Raw genomic sequence first — 23,099 nt, 5'->3', positions numbered from 1 at the left:
ATATATTGGGCACGTTATGCATTGCACCTCACACCTTCTCACTGCCCTTTATTCGAGCTTCTGAAGCTGTAAGGTAAGGCACATCACCCTAGCCACGCTGTAGGGATTCCTTGTTTTCTACCTCAGAGCTTCTCTGGTGTGGTAACCACCTAGCACTGGAGCATCTGCAAACCGGGGAAGAGGGATTTAACACCCCACAGGGCAGCCTTTGCCCAAAGCAGGATGGAGCAGGTGGATAAATGCTCCTCCTTCTATCCCTGGGATGGGGTCATCAGGGGTTTATCTACACCGCTGTTCGGGCCATCTCAAATCGCACCTTCGAATTAGCTTTTCCCTCCTTCCTGGCCTCACTTTCCCCATTCCCCATCCCCGTTCCCAGGGAGCACTTTCCCAAAATAGTCCTCCATCCAGCAAGAGTCCCAGGCTCTGATTTCTGCTGGGAGTGAGAGCTGAAACACTTACAATTTTGCTGCCTGGAGGTCGTTTATTCATGAATCAGTTATTTTCTTAGTGATTCTAATGAAGAGCCAAATCAAATCTAAAATCCAGATAGCAGTTTACTGAGCCCTTCCCAAGAAGGGAAGTGGGGAAGTATACTGCCAAGGTATGCCAAGAGATACTGAGAGATCATGGTCAGTGGACGTAAAGGAGAAAAACACTTTAAGGACCAGAGTCAACACTACTTAGCAAAACTCAATCTGAATAGCTTTAAGTTGCAATCTTAATTTTTAAACTATTTTCTCTTACCTATTTTGTATCCTTCCTCCCCTTTCTTCCTCCTTTTCTCTTCCTAACTTCCTGAATATATTAGGTACAATTTCATTGCTCTGGGTTGAAAACCACTTACTTTGTCATGAATGAAGTGCTCGGGAAATTAGGTTCCAAATATGGGAGAGGGTGACTTAAGCCACTTATGACTATTTTACAGATGCTAAGACAGTGTTAGGATTTTTTTTTTTCCAGCCAAAAACAACTCATAGAAAATATTAGAATACACAAGTCAATAAATTTAATGTGAGCGTTTGGGTTTTGATGTGCAGAGTAATATAAAAATGAGGTGACTTCTTCCATTTTTATCTTATAGAAGAAAAATGCTTTGTTTTTATAAAGTAATGCTCCCAGATATTTATCAAATGCATTGGCTTTGAAGATGTTGCTGTTAAAAAGTTTTAAATCTCATTTCCCTGTTAACAACTCTAGGGAAAATAACAACACGTGGCACTTGCCCCTTGGGTGTCTGAACCATCCCCAAACCCCTTCCCTGAGCTTGAAGACATAACGACTTGCTTTGACTAACTTCTGTGAATGGCCTGATAAACTTCACTTTCATTTTAAGAACACATGCAATTAAACTAGACTCACCCAGAAACAGTCTTTTGCCAGGTGCAGCGCTCCCAGGGTATACGTTGGTAAGCGGGACCACTCTGTCTTCACAGAGTTGGTGTAAAGCTAGTTTGGGATTAAAAGTATAGTTTTCTACCTGTTTGCTACTACTTATCCTTTTCACAACATCTGCCTCCCAACATGGAGATGTATAAAAAAAAAAAAAAATAGAGGGGCACCTGGCGGCTCGGTCATTTGGGCGTCCACATTTTGGTGTTAGCTCCCGTCATGATCTCAAAGTTCATGAGTTCCGGCCCCGTGTCGGGGTCTGTGCTGGCAGTATGGAGTGTGTTTGGGCTTCTCTCTCTCTCTCTCTCTCTCTGTCTCTCTCTGCCCCTCCTGCTCGCTCGCTCTCTCTCCCTCTCTCAAAATAAATAAATAAATTTAAAATAAAATAAAAATTTTAAAAATTAAAAAAAAATAGAAAAGTGCAATAGCTTAAACTACTAACGGATTTAATTGGGGCACCTGGGTGTCTCAGGCCATTGACTGTCTGACTCTTGATTTTGGCTCAGGTCATGATCCCAGGGTCGTGGTATTGAGCCCCGTGTCAGGCTCCACACTTGGCGTGGAGCCTGCTTAAGATTCTCCCTCCTTCTGTCTCCCTCTCCCCCTCTCCCCACCTCTCTCTCCAAAAAAATAAATAAAATAAAAAAAATAAATAAAACCTGTTAAAGGATTTAAGAACATCAGAAAGTAGCACGGTGCCAGGAAAACCAGAAAGAGTTGATGCAAGGAGAAAACCTTGAGGCAGGGAAGACCTCATTTGGGGGGGGGAGAATAAAACTTAGATGCTGGCTAGATTCTCAAGGCACGTGCTAAATCAGTCAGTGTGTTAGCAGTAAAATTTTTATCACCGAATTCTCTTAAGACAAAAGGTTTCTTTCGAGCATGGAGGCGCACTAGTGTCAAAAACAAGCACAGATTTGCAGAAGTTCATTATTTGCGGTCAGGAAGTTACGGAGTGCCGGCAACAGTGAACACACAGCCCTTGAGTGCTTGGGAGAGGGAGCAAGCCAAGTTTATGTCCAGAGGGGCTGCTGGAATGGAAGGTGAAGTTAGGGAAGGCTGCGGCCAGTGTTCAGGGAGAAATGCTGAGGTTTCAGAGAAAGCTAAAAGCATGCCATGTGGGTGGAACAGAAAGGGAAGAGCCTGGCAAGGCTTGCTCACCTCGCTTCTTCCCTTTACACTTTCTGTTTCTGTCTCTGCCCCTGATGCAGCAGTTGTGAGGGGGGCGGGGGGGCTGCTTTTATATAGTCAGCCTTGCTTTCTTCACTTTCCTACAAGACTCACTGCAGGTGAGGGTGGAAGAGAAGGTGTGAGGAAAGCTAGGGAAAGACTGAGGCCAAGGCACTGTGATCCAGAATCAATCTGGAAAACGTATTTATTGCATTTGGTAGCAAAAGAAGAGAAGTTGCTATGGATGCTACCCACAACTGTCAAATTGCAGCCAATCGGCTTCATTAACAAGTAGACTCTTATTTGTCACCCAGAGTTTAACTCAGTACTGTGAATCTACCTATGCTTAGTAATGCCATTATTTTCACTTGGCCAAATTTTTTTTCATTTGAGAGAGAGAGAGAGAGTACACATGGTGGAGAGGGACAGAGGGAGAGAGAGAGAGAGAGAGAAAGAGAGAGAATGAGAATCTTAAGCAGGTTCCACGCTCAGCTCAGAGCCAGACAGGGGGCTCAATCCCACAACCCTGGGATCATGATCTGAATGTGAATCAAGGGTCAGACGCTCAACTGACTGAACCACCAGGTGCCCCAACCACTTAGCCATTTATAAAGAAAGGCCACCAGGGGCGCCTAGGTGGCTCAGTCAGTTGAGTGTCTGACTCTTGATTTCAGCTCAGGTCATGATCTTACAGTTTGTGAGTTTGAGCCCCAAGCAGGCTCTGCACTAACAGCACAGAGCTTGCTTGGGATTCCCTATGCCTCTCTCTCTCTCTCTCTCTCTCTCTCTCTCTCTCGCCCCCTCTCAAATAAATAAATTGAAAGAAAGAAAGGAAGAAAGAAAGAAAGAAAGAAAGAAAGAAAGAAAGAAAGCCCACCATTATGGTCATGACTTCACTCAGAAGTAAAATGACTTTCCTGCTAAGAATCATTCTTCAAGGGTCATTATTAGCATTAGCTTCTAAGTCTGACCAAGTCCCAGCCAATCACCCAGCCCCCTTGGAACAAGGTGCTATGATACTCTAGTTTTAAGATTATACTTTCAGCACTCATATGATAGACAATCTTTGCATCAACACAATAAATCGATAAAATGTTGAGTCCATTTTTAATGTTGACAACAAAAAATGTTTATAAACATTTAATCTGAACTTTCTAGTATCTTAACCACTAAAAACACAGTATGTCCAAAACTAAACTCATATTCCCTCCCTCCCCATCTGCTCCCTCTCTGAGTCAATGATACAACATCCATCCACTGGGTCTCAGTCTGGAACCCGAGAGTCATTCTGGCTTCTTCCTACCTCTTTGAAGACCTGAATATGAAGTTGGTCTTTCACCTGAGCAGCTGTGCCATAGTTTCTTAGGCCAAGAAACAAATGCATCACGTACCATTTCCTTTCTACATTTTTCTCTTTTTCCTTTTCTTCCTCCATCTCCTTTCCTTTCACAAATACTTACTGAGTATCTGCCATAGGCTAAGCAATATACTAGTGCTGAGTCTTTGGCCTCGAGGAGTTCATAGGCTAGAAGCAGCTGAAGACATGTGAGTTACAGTGCAATGTGATAGGCCCAAAGAAGATGCACCTACGAGCAAGTTACATTGAGCTTGTAGGGCAAGCGAGCCTCCATGAAGTGGGTGCTACTTCCTGCATCTTAAGTAGCAATTTTGAGATTGCTGTGTGGTTAACAAGGCAGGAACTCTCTGGCAGAGGAAACAGCATATGCAAAGTGAGAGGTGTTGGACCAGCTAATGGCAGGTTGGACAGTGGTATATAATGGCTTCCCGATCACCAAGTGCGTGGGGTAGTGGATGAAGATGCATAGGTAGGCAGAAACCAGATCATGAAGGCCAAGAGTATAAGCTGAAGAACTTTATTTATAGGAAATGGAAGTCACCAAAGATTTTTGGTAGGCAAGTAAACAAATCAGGTTTGCATTTTAGGAAAGTCACTCTGGCAGAGTATGAAGAACAAATTACAGGTCAGAGGGACCTTCAAAAAGGCCTTTTGTATGGTTAAGGCTAGTTGTGATACCTGAAGTAACATGGAAAGGTAGAGCTGCAGAGGAAGAGACTGGAAGAAGAGATACTTAGGAGGCTTTGATTCGACATGAGTTTGCAGAAGAGAGAGGAGGCCTGGATGGGCTTGGGTCTCAGGTGGAAAGATCACAGAGATAGAACGCAGAAGGTGGAGGATGGGTGAGAGAGAATATGAATTCTGTTTTGGATATTTGGAGTTTCTTTTGTTTATGGAATCATCCAGCTAATGTTATCAAGTGTGCGTTGGGCGTACAAGATAAAGAAAAACCCAGGGGGAGAATGAGGGTGAAAGCAGGCAGAAGAGGAGGAGACTCAGGAGATTCATGCTGTCCCAGATGCAGTGGAGGAAAGAGTTTTAAGAATAAGTGGTCACCAGCGTCAAAGGCTTTCTGCAGTTCACGCGACATTAGGATTCAAGGATATCATCAGTGACCCAAACCAGAGCAGTGTCGGTAGCATGGTGGGGATGAATACCAGTCTGCAGCAGGCTGAAGGGAGGAAGTTGAGGAAGTGGTGTGTGAGCATGTGCCTCTTTCTAAGGAGTGAGGTCTGGAAATGGGCTAGTCATATTCATAGCTCTCTCACCACACTTGGCATAGCCCCTGACCCAGCACGCCCTAGAATATATTTGGAATAACTTCACGAAGGGAGTGAGAGATTCTGGCGATGGCCAGATCTGGTCCCAGGCTCCAAAGAGATCTTCTGTGATTGGTTTTCCCTTAGGCATGAGACAATGGAGCATGTCAGTCCACTTCAGTGGGAGGAGCCATGGCAGGAAGAGAGCTTTAGGGTACAGGAGCAGGAAGACGCAGGATGGAACCAAGTTCCCCAAAAAAGTGAGAGGGGTCAATCCATAGCATGGGTAGATGGATGGAGGTGAACCAGTAGGGGGAGATGGCTACAGGACGTGTCAGGATAAATTCACAAAAATATCAAGAACTTGAGAGGCAATAGTTTATATTATTTCCCGCAAAATAGGAATCTAATGTCATGTGTGAAGAATTAGGCAAAAGAGAGACAATAAGGAGCCTGAGAATATGGATGCTTTGATACAACGCCTGAGGGGATCAAAGGAGCCCCAGCCCTGGCCTTGCCCAGAATCCCATCTCTAAGGATGAAACATTGAGACCCACCTCTGCGATGCTCTGATTACTTGCCCCCACCTTTGACCTAGTTCTCCATGTTCTGAGCTCATCCCCCTTCATCAGGCTCTGGTTTTTCCCCACTTGTAACAAGGGCAAACTACAGTGGCAGATGTCCCGATTCTAATACAACGGGATTCCTTAAAAGCAACTATGTTGGAATCGTTGGTTACCTGGGAAAAAGTGTATCGGCAAATCAGTTAAATGGCATCCTGTTATTATCGCCTTTTCTTTTCTTCCAGAAGTCCACTATGCAACTGTGTACTGGATGCCTGCTGAAAAGACAGTACAAGTCAAAAACGTACTGGACAGGAATGGGGACGCCTATGGCTTTTACAATGACTCTGTGAAAACCACAGGCTGGGGCGTCCTGGAAATCAGAGCGGGGTATGGTTCTCAGGCCCTGAGCAATGAGATCATCATGTTTGTGGCTGGCTTTTTGGAGGGTTACCTCACTGCCCCGTAAGTACTCCGGTCATGGTGAAGAACTACCAGGCAACTTCTGTCCCTTTCTTTGTCCACCAATGCTTCTTGTCTTCCTGACATTGAACATTAGAACTGGAAAGTAGCTGAGGTCCTCCTCAGCGGATAGAAACATGATCAGAATTACATTTACACCAGTAATCAGGACCTGCCTAGAAGGAACAAAGCCCCCATTGTGGCATTCTTCAATTCTCATGGTACTTAAAATCTTTCCTTTTCATGAAACTGTTTTATTTATTTTTTTTAATGTTAGTTTATTTTTTGAGAGAGAGAGAAAGACCATGTGCACCAGTGGGGGAGGGGCAGCAAGAGGGGGAGAGGGGATCTGAGACAGGCTCCATGTTGACAGCAGAAAGCCTGATGTAGGGCTTGAACTCGCGGACCAAGATCATGACCGTGAAATCGTGACCTGAGTCAGAGTTGGATGCTTAACCGACTGAGCCACCCAGGAGCCCCTCGTGAAACTATTTAAAACACAGCTAAGCCGTTTTATCCCACTAGTCATTTATTGTCTGGCAGAAGGAAAATGATAGGCAGAGTGACCGAGAAGCACAAAACATGGAAGACTTAATTTAAAATATAAGAGCATTTTTTAATGGTCTTAAAACAATAATTTCAAGTGGGCAAAGATTTTAAATAGAAATTCTGATGTCTAATATAAATATCCCTTCCAGTTCTATTGTTACTTAATTCTCTCGTCTTTCCCTTGTCTTGTGAAAATAACAAGGATGTAGTTAATAATAATGCAATCAGGGCACATCCCTTTCAGAGATAAGCTCTTTAAGGAAAAGAAGGTCACAGCTCATTTAATCAAGGCTCATCCTTCCTTTGATATAAAAAGTGTCTTGACGATTTGGCTTTCTCTGTGACCTAGACCATTGAGGACAGTTTAACCAAACCCTATTTTGCCCCATTACCGCCTGAGTAAGGCACGTCAGTAAGTGCAGTGCCAATGTCACCTGATTCTAAGTACTGGAGATTATGTCAAACGTTGAATAACTAGTTACTGTGCTCTGGTCGCTCTTTTTTAATGAACTAGAAATTCCTTTTTTTCTTTGTTACCAAATTTTTGTTACTCTACCATACGAATTCCCTTAACGGTATATTACTCAGAGATGTATAAAACTTTATAAATAGATTAAAACCTGTTTAAAACTGTGTATAAAAGTGTGTGTGTGTGTGTGTGTGTGTGTGTGTGTGTAAACTTTTCATCCTTCTCTCCAAATCTATAATTATTGTGTATCCACTCGTTCTGATTGCATTGTTTAAACTGGGTTGCAAGTTTGGAGAAATAATTTGGGCTGAAGTTGCGTGACTATAAATACATTAGGTTAGGGGTGCCTGGGTGACTCAGTCGGTTAAGCTTCTGACTCCTGATTTCAGCTCAGATCATGATCTCGCGGTTAGTGAGATCAAGGCCTGCATCTGGCTCCATGCTGATTCTTTCTCTCCCTCTCTCTCTGCCCCTCCTGCACTTGCACATGGTCTCACGCTCTCTCTCTCAAAAATAAATAAACTTTAAAAAATAATAAATAAATACATACATACATCGAGTCAAGTCACGTGGGGTAGACACCATGGGCTTTTAGGAGAAACTGTGATCTGAGGGAGCAGCTCTATCTAATCCGAGGCTGTTGTAGGCATAAGCAGGTGTTCCATAGGTCCGGGTATCACAGCAGTAGCTCAGGGAGTTTGACAGAAGGCTTCCGACACAGGAGGAACATCAGATATTCTTATGTCTCAGGAAACATAAGTGTTAACATCTCACTTCTTGGGGTGGGGGGATGACTTTATCATTTTACCCTTATTTCTAATATAAAGCATTGACCTATCCTTGGTGCCTTTCCTTTATCCATTGATGAAGAAAATCCACAGGATATGGGTTCATATCCTTTCTATTTAGTAACTTTTTAAATATTTCTGTATTAGAGTAAAAATTACTGAAATTTTATTTTGTAAAAGAAAAACACTTAGCTACTATTCAGTACCTGGTTTTTGTTTACTCTGCCTTTTTGCCACATCCTTTCAAAAAAAAAAAAATTCAATATGTGTAAGCGAGTCTTTTAAGATGAAAGCAAACAACTTCCTGCATTTTGTGACCCATTTTAAGGATCTGGCAAGTCAGTCTTCCTTCCCCTCAGACCACTAGCAGCAGCCTGTGCCTGAATGATCAGGAGTGAGGGAGAGGTGGGTCTACTAATCTCAGTAAATACTGGATCATGAAGGCAAAGTTGGGAGACTCTCCTTGGGAGCGTTTCTGCTGCAGAGAACAACCTGGAATGAGTGCTTTAATCATAAATACTATAACACTCCAAGAAGAAGGCCCCTCATGGGCCAAAGCAGTCAAAGAAGGCCTTGTGGAACGAGTGAGTTGTGGGTCTAGGGTTTGATAGATGAGAATATTTGGCCTGTCCAAGAAGAGGAAGAAAATCATTCTAGGCAGAAAGAAACAGAACCAAGTACTGAGAAAAGCCAGTGCATCTGAAATGAGTAAGTTGCATTTACAAATGAGTGAGGAGTAGAGGAGTAGCCTGCCCATTCCACGGGTGCCGTCCTTTATTTCGATCGTAGAATGCTCAGAGGTTTCTCAAATTTGAAAGACAACCTCTCTGTTATCTCTGTTTTGTATTCATTACTGAGAATTCAAGGATGTCACCTGCTCAGGGATGGACTTCCCATACGTGTAGTACCAAGAATCTGAGAGGACCTCTGCCCTGCAGGGACTTTGCTAGAACAGAAGACGTTGGCGAGCAGGAAGACGCATGACAAGGAACCGAAGGGGCTGGATGGAAGAGAGAAGTCAGGAATGTGTATATTTGAAGGAGGAGAAAGAAAAAGAGGAAGAGGAGGAGGAGAGGACACAAAGGAAAAAAGGAAGGGAGCAACGGAGGGAGGAAGGAGAACAGAAGCAAAAAGAGGAGAAGGAAGAATTATAACCAAAGCTATCTTTTGAGAGGCTGTCATTCTAATCGCATTCTTGGAAGGTCAAATAAAGAGGGGAGTTTCTGCACCGTCCATAGTAAACTGTCCTCACTTGTCCCAACTGAGAGGCAGGGTGGCTCCCTCGGAGCAGAGGTGTTCGCATTCTCTGAAGCAAAGCAGGGAGCTTAAAATGTCAACCATCCGGAAGCTGTGATTATAGTCACAAACCAATAGTGGAGGAGGAATACAAGTCACAGGCTAGGGTTTGGTTTGTGTGTTTGTTTTCAGCTATACATGGGCAACTGAGGAGCAATAGCATCTTCATACACAAACAGCATTTTATCCACCTAAAACCAATACTCCTGGGGACTGTTACTTGGGGAGTGTTTGAGTAACAAACGTACTTGAGGGTATGATTCCACTTATTGAGACACAGCCTTGGAGCAAGAACATCTGAGCCTGGGTGGGAAGGTGAGTATATGCCGAAGGCGGAAGGAGAGAGTCGCCTGTTTTTGTTTTCCTCTCAGCTTGCAAAGTAGCTCAGGCAGCTGCCGGAAGCAATGGGAAGTTTACGGCTGCCATGTTTTTCCCATATCGCCACATTTCTTTATTTCTTTAATGTTTACTTATTTTTGAGAGAGACAGAGTGGGAGCCGGGGAGAGGTAGAGAGAGAGGGAGACACGGAATCTGAAGCAGGCTCCAGGCTCTGAGCTGTCAGCCCAGAGCATGACGCGGGGCTCGAACTCATGAACCACGAGATCATGACCTGAGCTGAAGTCGGACGCTCAACAGACTGAGTCATCCAGGCGCCCTTCCGACATCACCGCATTTAAAATGGAGTGATGTTCCTTATATTCTCCAGAACCTTGGGGGAAGAAGCATATGCGAAGTGGGGTATTGTGGAATCGACAGTTCAGATATTCAGATAAAGTGCTCGCTTTAACCACCTCAGAGGAAATAGTTTGCTCTTTCAACCTATGACATACTTGGGAGGCCAAACGAAAACATACAAAAGAAATAGCCTCAAATCCTCCATCATTTCATTTGAAGTGTTCAATAATGTGTTGCTTCCTTGAGCTCTTACAACGCTCTCCCGATAACAGTTGGGACCCGGGGCCAGCCCTTTGTGCTGTATCACAAAGCTCCAGGCCATCTAACATGCTGCCGCTGCACAGTTATCCCAGCTACAGCGGTAGCAGCAGGTACACCTGCACCAGAGCTTGGAGGCAGCACTAGATATTTCCAGGGGCTTCTCTCACCATCTTGCCCTTCCTCATGCTCTCCCACCCCGACCCATCTCCTGAGGAGGCATGCCATTAGCATGCATTAGCATGCAAACCTTCATTCCACGTGGGGCCCTGAGCTATCCCATGCTGCTCCTTCGGCCTGTTACACACCCCTTTCCAGTAACTCTTAGCACTGTGTTTTCTGAGAACCAGATGCTGCCTGTCACATCGCCACTGATTGAAATATTACTCAACCCCCTCAAGCAAGACCCATCCCCCTTGCGATCTTCCCAAGGCATTTTCTGATTCCATTCCCAGTGGACTGAGCTCTGTCTCTCCCTTCCACTGTCTCTTAGTATTTTAGGGGCAGGTCCCCAGACACCTGGCACAGTACTTCTGCCCCCAGCAGTTACTTTTAATTACATGCTGATTGGGTTTGATTGAATCCGATGTTGTTCCAGTTCCTTAGAGATGAACGAGAAGTGGGAGGTACATATCTCCATGTAATGCAATGTCTAGCAGCCATAGCCAAATGGAGTTTCTTCCTTGTTTTTTAACTTAAAGGGGTGGCTCCCTAATCAGAGTATCTCTTGTCTCCTTGATGATGTAAAAGCTGATAAATAGTCCTAGATTATTTTTAATAAAATGAGTCATAAAACCTTTCTGGAAAGAATGATGATGAGGGTGTGCGTACCAGGTCCACTCTAGTCTTTAATAAAGTGGCTTGGGGCGCCTGGGTGGCTCAGTCGGTTAAGCGGCCGACTTCGGCTCAGGTCATGATCTCGCGGTCCATGAGTTCAAGCCCCGCGTCAGGCTCTGTGCTGACAGCTCAGAGCCTGGAGCCTGTTTCAGATTCTGTGTCTCCCTCTCTCTGACCCTCCCCCGTTCATGCTCTGTCTCTCTCTGTCTCAAAAATAAATAAACGTTAAAAAAAAAATTTACAAAAAAAAAAATAAATAAAGTGGCTTATATCGTGTGTGGCCGAGGCAGCTGCTGAAATATCTCCTCGGGAATTACCCAATTTGAGTAAGCCAATTCAATGCAACCAACACTTGTTGCGTGGCCTTGTGCCGGGCTCTTGGGATGGGGAAAGAGGAGGGAGTGAGTTCACTCCTGAGCACATCCTTCTAAGAGAATCCCTTTTAAGTTAAGATGGTGACACAACAGTTGGTAAAACTGTGATGGAAAGGGGTTCTAGCAAGATTATGGCACACATAGAGAAAGTCATCAAAGGTGGGTCCTTTTTTGTTTCTGGCCAACTGCCAAGAAAAATCTCCTCCCTAGCCCCTCAACTTGCTCCTTTGACGTTAGAAATGAAATAGGCTTCCCACTCAAGCCTGGAAGCAAAGCAAAGTGAGACACAGTCCCACCCTCAAAAATATCAAAGGGTCCCTCAACTAGTACTGATCTGGAATTGAACATGAACCACAAAGTGCTGCTTCTGGTGATGATGATGGCAACAACTGGCCTTTATATAGCATTTAAAATGTGTGCCAGACATCGTTCCAAGCATTTTACCTATGGTAAATTACTTCACCTGCCACACTGTGATGTACACACTTCCGTTCCCATATTATCGACATGAAAACTTGAGCACAGAGAAGTTAAGTAACGAGCTGAAAGTCACAAAGCTAGTGGGCAGGGACCAGGTTGTCCAGCTACAGAGCTTGAGCGCACACATCCACGGACACATGCGAATGGATTAATTGCTATGGAAAATACCAAAGGATCTCAGACCCAGAAAATTAAAGCAAGTAGAAAAGAGCAGAAGACAGCACTGACAAGTGCTAAGTGATACTGTATTAACATAACGCAGAGAGATTCAGTAGCGTGGGAGTACGTGTGTCTTCCCGATTCTTACGTGTGCACGCGAGAGACGTAAAGTTAAGCAAAGTCTCAGCCCACTTGGGAGGACACTTACTGACTTGACACACCACAGGGCTGAGCTTAACATAACACATCCATGAGGCGGATACTAGTGTTCGCTCTGCTTGATGAGAATTTGGAGGCACGGAGAGATTGGGACTCTTGCTTACGGTCACACAACCTGGAAGTAGTTGAAGTCAGCCTTTGAACTCAGAATTCAAAGTCTCTACCCTTAACTGCTGTGCTAGGTTGCTCCATCACACGAAAGCGCAAGATCCAAGACCCAGGGCTCAGGGAAGACCCTCAACCTGAGGGCACTGCAAGTGGTCTGCATTCCTTTGAGCTCCTGGATGCTGCAGGATCCGTTGAGGCCACTTCTGACCCCCAGGTGGACGCTTCTCTTCCTCTGCTCTGAATGTCAGACTCAAAATATCTAGTCCCCCCACGCCCAACAAAAAAGGGAAACGTTCAATGATTCCAGCCCAGTGACCCCTCTGTACTTGCATCTGTCCTGTCTGCTGTTATGTGGACGTCGTCAGCAAGTACCCCCAAGTCAAGATCAAGGTTCCTCGGTTTCAAAGTTTCTCAGCCTTGGCAGTATTGACATTTGGGGTTGAATAATTCTTTGTTGTGGGGGCTGTCCTGTGCATTATAGGACCTCTACTCACCAGATGCCCGTAGCACTTTCTCCCCCACCACCTAGGGTGACAACCAAAAATGTCTGCAAACATTGCCAAATGCCCCATGGAAGGAAAAAAATCACTCCTGTTGAGAAACCTGGCTCCATTTTGAAATAGACTGAAAAGTTGAGAGGATGTAGCACTCTGGATGGAGCTAGGCAGGGTACAGTGATGAAGGTTTTGGATAAAAGGTATGAATTATTTGCTTCTTTACCTGAATGGGCATTGTAGATCCCACAAATTATTTTTTCCAAAATAGAATTTTATTTTCATATAAATCATTTTAATTTTAAGAACCCATTCCTCTTAAAAACAAACAAACAAAAACAACAACAAAACCTTCCCCCTCATGGCAGAAAAAGTTACCGTAGCCGTTTCTGTACAGAGAAAATAATGTATTATTTAAACTGAGTCAATTCAGAATGGTTCACTCCCCTCCAAACACTTTATCTCAGAATGGATTGGTATTACTGAAGCATCTTGGAGGGAGGGGAGGTGTTTGATCAGCGGTTGTCCTGTAGGCTTCTGTGGCATCCACCAAACTGGAACAGTCTTTTTAGTTTTTAGCTTGGATGTTTCCCCATGTGACATCTGATGAGGCTTCCTCACGAAGCTTCCTCAGTGTCCCTGGTCTCTTGCCGCATAATCAGTGCCACCCAAGGTTGCAGTAGTCACCACAAGTGTGAGTCTTCCACGCTGAGCTGGTCCAATGTCCACTTGTTCTCCCCCAGGCCACGCAGAAAACGTTTGACTGCTCCCCAGGCTCGCTAAGGTATGCAGGGCTCATGAGCCCTGACGGCCCAGGCAGCCATCTCCACTTCCCCACGTAGTCCTGGGGTGGGAAACCGTGGAGTTATTGCCTTCCCACACAACTAAATCAAGTCATCCAACTGACAGGGGATTTATGTATTCCATTCACCTGCCCTGTGAGCCCATGCACAGGATCCCTTCCTTGTCATCCACACACCTGTCTAGCTTTACCTCTGTTCTCTCCCTTGGTTTTACAGGTGGCGGATAGAGAAAAGTGACGAGCTTGATAATATAAATGTGGCAGCATGAATAAATAGGTGAACAAAAGTTAAATGCGATAATTCAGTTTTTAAATTTACAAATAATTTGAAGGAAAAGCTCTCGCGAAGTGAATTTATTGAACTCAGGGATCATAACTAAAAGATTTCAAAGGATTTTAATGTTGTTTGCCTAACTGGCAATAAAACGATTTTCATTTTAGCAGTTCCAGTTCTGGAGATTACTAGATGAAGGGTATCTAAAGTTCCAACGTACGGGGAGCCGAATTTCTGTTCCTGTAAATCTGAGTCACCTTCTGTATCAAATAAAAACCAGAACTGAGACCTGAGATAAACTTGCAGTCCAGAGAGTGCAAGGGGTTCACAATTTACCCACTTTGCTCCAAACTTGTAGCAAAAGATAGATACAATATATAGAAAGAAAGCATTATAGTAATACAGTGGGCCCAAAAACAAGATTAAACATATTTTGAGGCAGAAATGGAGCAGAAAACAAAGTGATGAAGTGTGGATCTGCTGGGCCTTTGGCATGAAATAGCCAGAGACCATCAACCCTGCTGATGCATGAAGGCCTCAGTGCTTCAGTGAGCTGAGTCAGGGCCGAACCGAAGCAACCTTGCTGCTTTTGACTGTATAAAATGAAGAGGCCACAGAATAACTTGTGCTGATATGCATGCTAGGCTTCAGATTATAAGAAACCATGAGCTTGGGATCGGGTGGGGGTGGGGGGACAAGAACCAAATCATTCACGTGCTGGTTCAATTACAGATACATCTGCAATATTCCATAGGGAAAAAAGTCCCCAAATTCACAATCAGAGAAATAAAATCTGAAATCAGAAATTAGTATTGAGGAGTTTACATAAAACATTTCCCAAGGGTAAGATAAAGGGTAAAAATGCTCAGAGAGCTGTTGTTAGAACAGTTTGATTAAGAAACTCCAACATAAGTCTGTTAGGAGTCCCAGAAAAAGAGACTGGAAGAAATCACAGATAAGCAATAATTGACACGGTAATAGTGGAGAATTTATCAAAATTTAAAAAGACCTAAGTCTTTAGTTGGAAAACACTACAATGTAGTGGGCGAAACTACAGAAAATTGGGGATAAATCATCTTACAAGCTATTAGAAAGAAAACACATTGACTACAAAGGAGTCTCAGCTAAACTGACAGCATATTTCTCATCAGCAACAATAAAATGAAAGGTGATATGAAAATAATATTTTAAAAGTACTTCAGGAAAATAACTTAGCTTAAATTTTAAAACCATTCAAATCACCCAAGAGCAGGGCAAAATTAGGATATTTTCAGATATATAAATTAAAATGTTTGACCATCCACAAACTTCTATGAAACCAGAATAGCAGGAGGGAAAGTTTGGGATATAAGGAGCAATAGTTAATATAAGAAAAGCGATGTTAATAAAATTTCATTGTAAAAGTTAAAAAACTTTCATAGAAAATTTTTTATTAAAAGGGTAAAACTAAATCTTTGAACATAAACATGATGGGGTGTCAATGGGCAGCTAAAACTTGTTAACATATGAATCATGTTTGGAGGAGGAGAAAAATAGAAAATTCATTTAGGCTTCATAAGAAAATTCATAGTGATGAATGTTTCTAAAAATTTTAGTGATCATAAAAGAAGAGAAATACATTTCAGAGCTTTTAAATTAGCAGAAGTAAAAAGAAGGATAGTAAAAATGTTATATAAACAAGAAAAAGTAAAAAGGAGGTCAAAGAAAGAAAACAGAAAAGACTGTAGAAATACATCCACGCATATTCAATCACAGTGAATGTAAGGGGATTATTTTCACCAATTAACTGGGGAGATGTTGTTTAAGGGTGCAAACTTGTAACTAGTAGATAAATAAGTCCTGGAGATCTACTGCACAACGTAGTGATTATAGTCAACAATACTGTATCATAAATGTCAAAGTTGTTACAAGACAAACTTAATTGTTCTCACCACAAAAAAAGAAGGAATTTTGTGATGTGAAAGAAGCGTTAACTAATGCTACAATGGTAATCATATTGCAATAAGCAAATGGATCAAATGAACACATTGTACACCTTAAACTTACACAATGCTGTATGTTAATTATATCAATTAAAAATGTTGAGGGGCGCCTGGGTGGCGCAGTCGGTTAAGCGTCCGACTTCAGCCAGGTCACGATCTCGCGGTCCGTGAGTTCGAGCCCCGCGTCGGGCTCTGGGCTGATGGCTCAGAGCCTGGAGCCTGTTTCCGATTCTGTGTCTCCCTCTCTCTCTGCCCCTCCCCCGTTCATGCTCTGTCTCTCTCTGTCCCAAAAATAAATAAACGTTGAAAAAAAAAATTAAAAAAAAAAAAATGTTGACAGCATATGAGACACATTTAAGTTTTTAAAGTTTTATTTATTTTTATTTTTTAAATTAAGTTTTAACATAAAGAATCCCAAAGAGCCAATATTTGTGGAGGCGAGGGGGATGAAAATTAAAAACAATGAGAAGCCATGTAAACCCAATCTAAATTGCTGAAAATTTAGAAGTCTGACCACACCAAGTGTGGGTGAGACTGCAGAGCAAGGCAAAGTCTAATCTGTAGCTAATGGGAATATAAATGGGTACAGTCACCATGGAGAACAACTTGGCAATATATAGTAACTATAAATATCGAGAATATTCACCCCGGCAATCCTACTTTCATATGTGCTATATATACTCTAGAAGAACATGCAAATACGTAAGGAAAGACATTACAACAGTGTTTGAAGTTGCATTATGATAGCGAAAAGTTGAAAACTGGTTGCATACATGAACTCTTATGTAGTCAGACCGTGAATGCTATCAGCAGATGAAAATAATAAATTTAAACTGCAGAAGATAATGCATTTCTTCCAAAATGTGTTGACGGGCACCTGGGTGGCTTAGTCAGTTAAGAGCCTGACTTTGGCTCAGGTCATGAACTCGCGGTTTGTGGGTTTGAGCCCTGCATCAGGCTCTGTGTTGACAGCTCGGAGCCTGGAGCCTGCTTCAGATTCTGTGTCTCCCTCTCTCTGCCCCTTCCCCACTCATTCTCTCTCTCTCAAATAAAACCTGTAAGAAATGTGTTGACAGAATTGTTACAGTATAGTATGAAATTAACTATAAGTACCACTGTATACTATTTGTTGTTAAATCTATACTTAGTGATGGTACAGAAACATTCATGATAGAAATAAATCACCAATTCAAGATTGGAGTTACCTCTGTGAAGAAACGTGTGGAATTAGTGTCAGAGAACTGTACACAGGGGTTTCAACTCTATCTAATGTTTATTTCTGTTTAAAACTATATGCCAAACATGGCAAAATACAATGATTTTAATAAAAATGGGTAGAGATACTTGGGTGTTGATTGTATTATATATGCTTTTCTGTGTATTTCTCAATTTTAAATTGTGTGTTCATTTTATTATATATGCTTTTCTATATATTTCTTAATTTTAAATTGTGCGCTTGATTGTTAAGAAGATGGGGAAGGTTCGCAATAAGGGACCTTCTAGTTAGTCAAAAATTTGTGTAATTTACTGTGATGGACTACTCTAAGGAGAAAAACAGAAATGCAACCATTTTTTTTTCTGTTGTTTCAGACACATGTATGACCACTTCGTTAACCTCTACCCACAGCTGATTAAGAAACCTTCCATCGTGGATAAAGTGCAAGATTTTATAGAGTATGTATAATAGCTTTCCTCTTGTTATTCACACTACAGGGCCTGAATCTATCATTGCAAACAGTTTTTCCTTCACCAATGTCCTTTTCTGGCTTTTAGGCAGGACTCCAGAGCTGGTCTTGTAGTAAGGTATAGCACTTTTTGGTAATGACGTGAAAACTGGCTGTCCTCTACGGCATGCCCACACAGCATGTCCTCTAACTTGGGCTCATTCAAAGGGCACGTTGAATATCATTATCAGCTGCCGGCACAGCTGGAGGAAGCCACCATGAGAGTAAGGAAGGCAAAGTTAAATGCCTGGACTGCCTCCACCTAAAGGCCCCACTCCTTTAGGGATCACCGATCCTCCTCCCTAAGGTGCTTCGGTTTCATGGGCCTGGTGACTAATCCTAGCTGAGGTACCAGCTGTTATCTAGTCCTAATTCACAACATAACTCTGAAAACATTTCCATTTTGATAAAGTTTTGATAAAGCTTTCTGAAGCTAACAATTCTCATTATTCAGATTTCTTTTCTATTTGTTTTATACGTGGGATTTGTTTTATGTTTGTGGCTGTGATTAACTTGGGGACAAAAGGACTCTGGTTTGACCCTCCAAATCATACACTAAGCAACCCCTTCATCAAATCTAACGTCCTGCAGAGCATCATTAAAAATTATTGGACTAGATCCCATGAAGCAATGACCTTGTATTCTAAGATTGATATAGAGAGGCGCTGGGTGGTTCGGTCAGTTAAGCATCCGACTTTGGCTCAGGTCATGATCTTGCAGTTGGTGGGTTTGAGCCCCACGTTGGGCTCTGTGCTGACAGCTCAGAGCCTGGAGCCTGCTTCAGATTCTGTGTCTCCCTCTCTCTGTGCCCCTCCCCTGCTCATTTCTCTCTCTCTCTCAAAAATGAATAAATGTTAGAAAAAAAAGTATTTAAGATTGATGTAGAGATAGCCTGAACAAATCAGAAAAGCTTTCGGTATACAAAGTTATGTCAAATCAATAAGTGATTGGAATGTTGTAAGGTCCAGAATTTAAATTACACTAGCATAACTATCTGAATATATAATCTGTAAATGCCTGGGTTGAATTTAGCTTTGGATGAGCAACCATGAAGATCCCTAGTGCAAATCTAATTTCTCTTGCAGGAAGCAAGATCGGTGGACCCGGAAAAACATCAAATATTACAAGGATGACCCATTTTGGAGACATACAGGCTATGTTGTGACACAAATGGATGGATTGTATGTAGGAGCCATGAAGAGGGCTATGTTAGAAAAGACAAAGGTAAGATTTTTTAAAAACTACTCAGAATTTATACGGAATGGCAAAAAATATTGAGAATTATCTTTAAAATAACAATCTTTCACTGGGTGTTGTATGGAAACCAATTTGACAATAAATTTCATATATTAAAAAATAAATAAATTGGGGCGCCTGGGTGGTGCAGTCGGTTAGGCGTCCGACTTCAGCCAGGTCACGATCGCGCGGTCCGTGAGTTCGAGCCCCGCGTCGGGCTCTGGGCTGATGGCTCGGAGCCTGGAGCCTGTTTCTGATTCTGTGTCTCCCTCTCTCTCTGCCCTTCCCCCGTTCATGCTCTGTCTCTCTCTGTCCCAAAAATAAACAAACGTTGAAAAATAAATAAATAAATAAATAAAATAACAATCTAACTTAGAAGCAGATCAAATTAGGACTAGCCTATTAATTTCTTGTACACAGGCACTATCATGTTATATTGCTAGCACCTGACTCAGTGTCTGCCATAAAATTCAAGCTTAACACACAGTCTCTTTATCTCGTAATTTCTTTCATAATCCTGTGCTCTGGAGTAAGGTAAAGAATATACTGAATGAATGTTCTGGCTGTTTAACCTAATAAAGCTGCTACTTTCGGTGATATAATTTTTAAGGCAAAATATCTAAGTGTACAAATTCTATGCTTCCCACCCTCTACAAAACACACACACACACACACGCACACACACATGCACGCACACATAATAATATCTTGAAAAGCTTTATTGAATAATCGAAGATTCAAAGGTACACTTAATATATTCCCAAAAACTATGAAGATTTTGTTTCCTGGGGGTAATACACACGCACACACACACACACACACACACACACACTCAACTGGGCATATGTATACACACTGGAAAAAATATACAAAATATAGTTCATAGAAACGTGATGCAAAAAATTGTTAATCATATAAACCAAGCCTTACTCATGAGTTTAGAAATGCAAATTAAAACCATAACTGAGACATACTTTCTCACTTATCAATTTGGCAAAAGTTCTAAAATGTGAATGTATACTCTGTTGGCAAGGCTAAAGGTGAAAAATACTGGTAGGAATTCTCAAAATATTGGTAGGAATACAAAATGGTATATTCTCTATGGAGAGAAAATTAGGCACTCAGTACCCAAATCATACGCTCATTTACCCTTTGATCCAGCAATGCCACTTCTAGGAATATCACAAAAGTTCAATATGGCATATGGGCCAGCCTTGTCATTACAGATAATTTGTAAGAGCAAAAGACCAAAGACAACCAAATACATAGAAGACTGGCTGTGTAAATGACATAGCTGTAAACAGGAATGAGGGAGATCTCCAAATACTGCTACAGGGTGATGTTCGGGATCTGTTATTCTGTTATGAAGTATAAAAAAGTGGGGTGCCTGGGTGGCTCAGTTGGTTAAGCATCTGACTTCGGCTCAGGTCATCATCTTGCGATTCATGGGTTTGAGCCCCACGTCGGGCTCTGTGCTGACAGCTCAGAGCCTGGAGCCTGCTTTGGATTCTGTGTCTCCTTCTTTCTCTGCCCCTCCCCTGCTCACATACTGTCTCTCTCTCTCTTTCTCAAAAATAAATAAACATTAAAAAATAATAAGAATAGTAAATAAATAAAAAAGTAAGGTGAAGACCAGTGTAAATTATTTGCTACTTTTTACATAAGATATGGAAATAAGATAGATGATGATAGAGAGATGGATAGATTTGCTTAATTTTCCAAGAACAAACAACAATGAAACAATAAACCCAAAACTAAAAAAAAAAAATTTACCTATAAAAAAAGAAGAAAAGAAAGTGAAAGGGACAGGAATGAAAGGTACATTTCTCTGAATGTATCTTTATACATTTGACTTTAGAACCATGTGAATGCTGTTCATAACTATGAAACAAAATTTAATAACATAGAAGAAAAACAGTCCCTAAAATCTTAAAATGAATGGACATGAATATGTCTAACTATATGTCAAGTTGATAGCGTAACCATGCAGACAGCAGTTATTTCCAGTGACCTGAACACAGTTACTAGGGTACATCCTTAATGGGATAGATCCTAAGGACAAGAAGAACCACCAAAACCAAAATAAACCTTAAACTGTATCCAGTAATGTCACTTTAGCAATAATATTGATGTTATCATTTTGAAATTTGATACAGTTAGATATAGTAACTAACTATAAAGCAAATATATTTATAAAACAAATAACTATGTTGACTATCAAGATTTTCAGCATAAGAAAAATCAGTGAAGTCAAGACCTTGTAGTTTTTAAAGTTGTATAGGTAGGAAATCATTACTTTTAGCTTCCTTAAAAAAAAAACGCATAGTTTCTTGCTTTGCCCCTTGAAAAGGCTTAGAAATAGTGAAAATAGCATTGACCCCGTAGCACTGAGCATCATCCCCTAGGAGACTATGACTTAGGGCAAGCAACAGCATCTCAAACAAAGCAAAAAAGCACTAGCTGTGAAGAAAAATATAAATTCAGCTAATTAAAATAAACTTCTTTTCATCAGAACACACTATATAGAAAGGGAAAAGATAAGCTACAAATCAAGGGAAAACATTTGAAATACATTTAACCAGCAAAGGATTTGTATCTGAAATACACAAAGAACAAATAAATTTTTAAAAAGAAAATACCCAATTGAAAAATGGGCAATGGGCAAACTTATCAGCAGGAATTTCACAGAAAAGGAAACCAAAATGACCCATAAGCATGTGGAGAAATGCTTAATTTCAAAGAAATATATATTAAAACCTCAATGACATCCTATTACACACCAGAAGTGGGGAATCTTAACCACTACTGGATTGAGTAAATTGTCCCAACTGCTTTGGAAAAGAATTGGATGGTACTCAAGACATTTAAAGACGATACATATTCTACAACCTGGCAAATCCAGAGATTAACGACATTCTTGCCCATGGGGGGTGGGGGGGGGGGCGGTCCATGTACATAAAAGTTCACAGTACCATTATTTTGCTACAAACTGGAAATATCCCAAATGTTCGTAAGTATATCACGATACTATATACCCTTATATGAATGAAGATGAATGAACTGTTTCCACACTACCAACACTGATACATGTCAAAAAAAAAATAATGTTGAGCAGAAGAATGCACACAATATGATTCTATTTGTACAAACTCAAAAGCAAGTAAATTTAAAAATAGCCTGTCTATGGATGTGTACATAGATGATAAAGTAACAGAAAAGAGGGTAATGAGCCAGAGTGCTTACTACTGATAAATAAGGAAGGACAGAGATGAGATTGGAGGTTTCTGAGGCACAGCTAATGTTCTATTGCCCAAACTGTGAGATGGGTTCATTAGTGGTCTTTTTCATTATTTCTTCTTTTTTTTTTTTTTTTCAACGTTTATTCATTTTTGGGACAGAGAGAGACAGAGCATGAACAGGGGAGGGGCAGAGAGAGAGGGAGACACAGAATCAGAAACAGGCTCCAGGCTCCGAGCCATCAGCCCAGAGCCCGACGCGGGGCTCGAACCCACGGACCACGAGATCGTGACCTGGCTGAAGTCGGACGCTTAACCGACTGCGCCACCCAGGCGCCCCTCATTATTTCTTCTTAACTTGTGCATATGATCTTTATCCTTTCATAAGTATGATATCATTCTTAAAAATAAAGGCAAAAAATTAAAGGCAAGTTAAAAACTGGAAAATAATATTTGCAGTTCATATCAAACAATGAACAAATTTCCCTAATATTTAAAGAACTCCTAAAAGTTGATAAGAAAAATAAGAAAAATAAATAAGGCATATGAACAGTTCACACACACAAAAAAAAATTCAAACGTTTTTTAACATGCTCTGCCTCACTCACTCGTAACAAAAGAATTGCTAAGGGGCATCTGGGTGGCTCAGTCAGTTGAGCATCCAACCCTGGATTTAGGCTCAGGTCAGGATCTCGCATTTCGTGGGTTCCAACCGTGCGTTGGGCTCTGTGTTGATGGCTTAGAGCCTGCTTGGGATTTTCTCTCCCTCTCTCTCTGCCCTTACCCCACTCCTCAAAGTCAATAAATAGGCTTTAAAAAAAAAAAAAAAAAGAATGAGGTACTGTTTTTCACCTATCAAATTGGAAAAAAAAAAAAAAAAACTCAATGTTTAATATGTCATTGAGGCTGTAAGAGTGTCTGTTGAAATAAGCCCT

The 23,099-nt window shown here is 41.6% G+C and overlaps 1 protein-coding gene across 1 annotated transcript in view; it reads left to right on the top strand.

The window, feature by feature from the left end:
• PLBD1 (phospholipase B domain containing 1) overlaps nucleotides 1–23,099 on the top strand; it is a 56,576-nt gene that overhangs the window by 6,212 nt on the left and 27,265 nt on the right. Inside the window, exons 2-4 of the mRNA XM_045464737.1 lie at nucleotides 5,987–6,206; nucleotides 17,559–17,642; nucleotides 18,778–18,916. Coding sequence (XP_045320693.1) covers nucleotides 5,987–6,206; nucleotides 17,559–17,642; nucleotides 18,778–18,916 — 443 coding nt within the window. The remainder of the gene's footprint in view (nucleotides 1–5,986; nucleotides 6,207–17,558; nucleotides 17,643–18,777; nucleotides 18,917–23,099) is intronic.

The sequence above is a fragment of the Leopardus geoffroyi genome, chromosome B4 (genome assembly GCF_018350155.1).
Source record: "Leopardus geoffroyi isolate Oge1 chromosome B4, O.geoffroyi_Oge1_pat1.0, whole genome shotgun sequence".
Lineage (NCBI taxonomy): Eukaryota > Metazoa > Chordata > Mammalia > Carnivora > Felidae > Leopardus > Leopardus geoffroyi.
The sequence above is the reverse complement of the archived record's forward strand: the minus strand, read 5'-3'. Positions and strand labels throughout refer to the sequence as shown.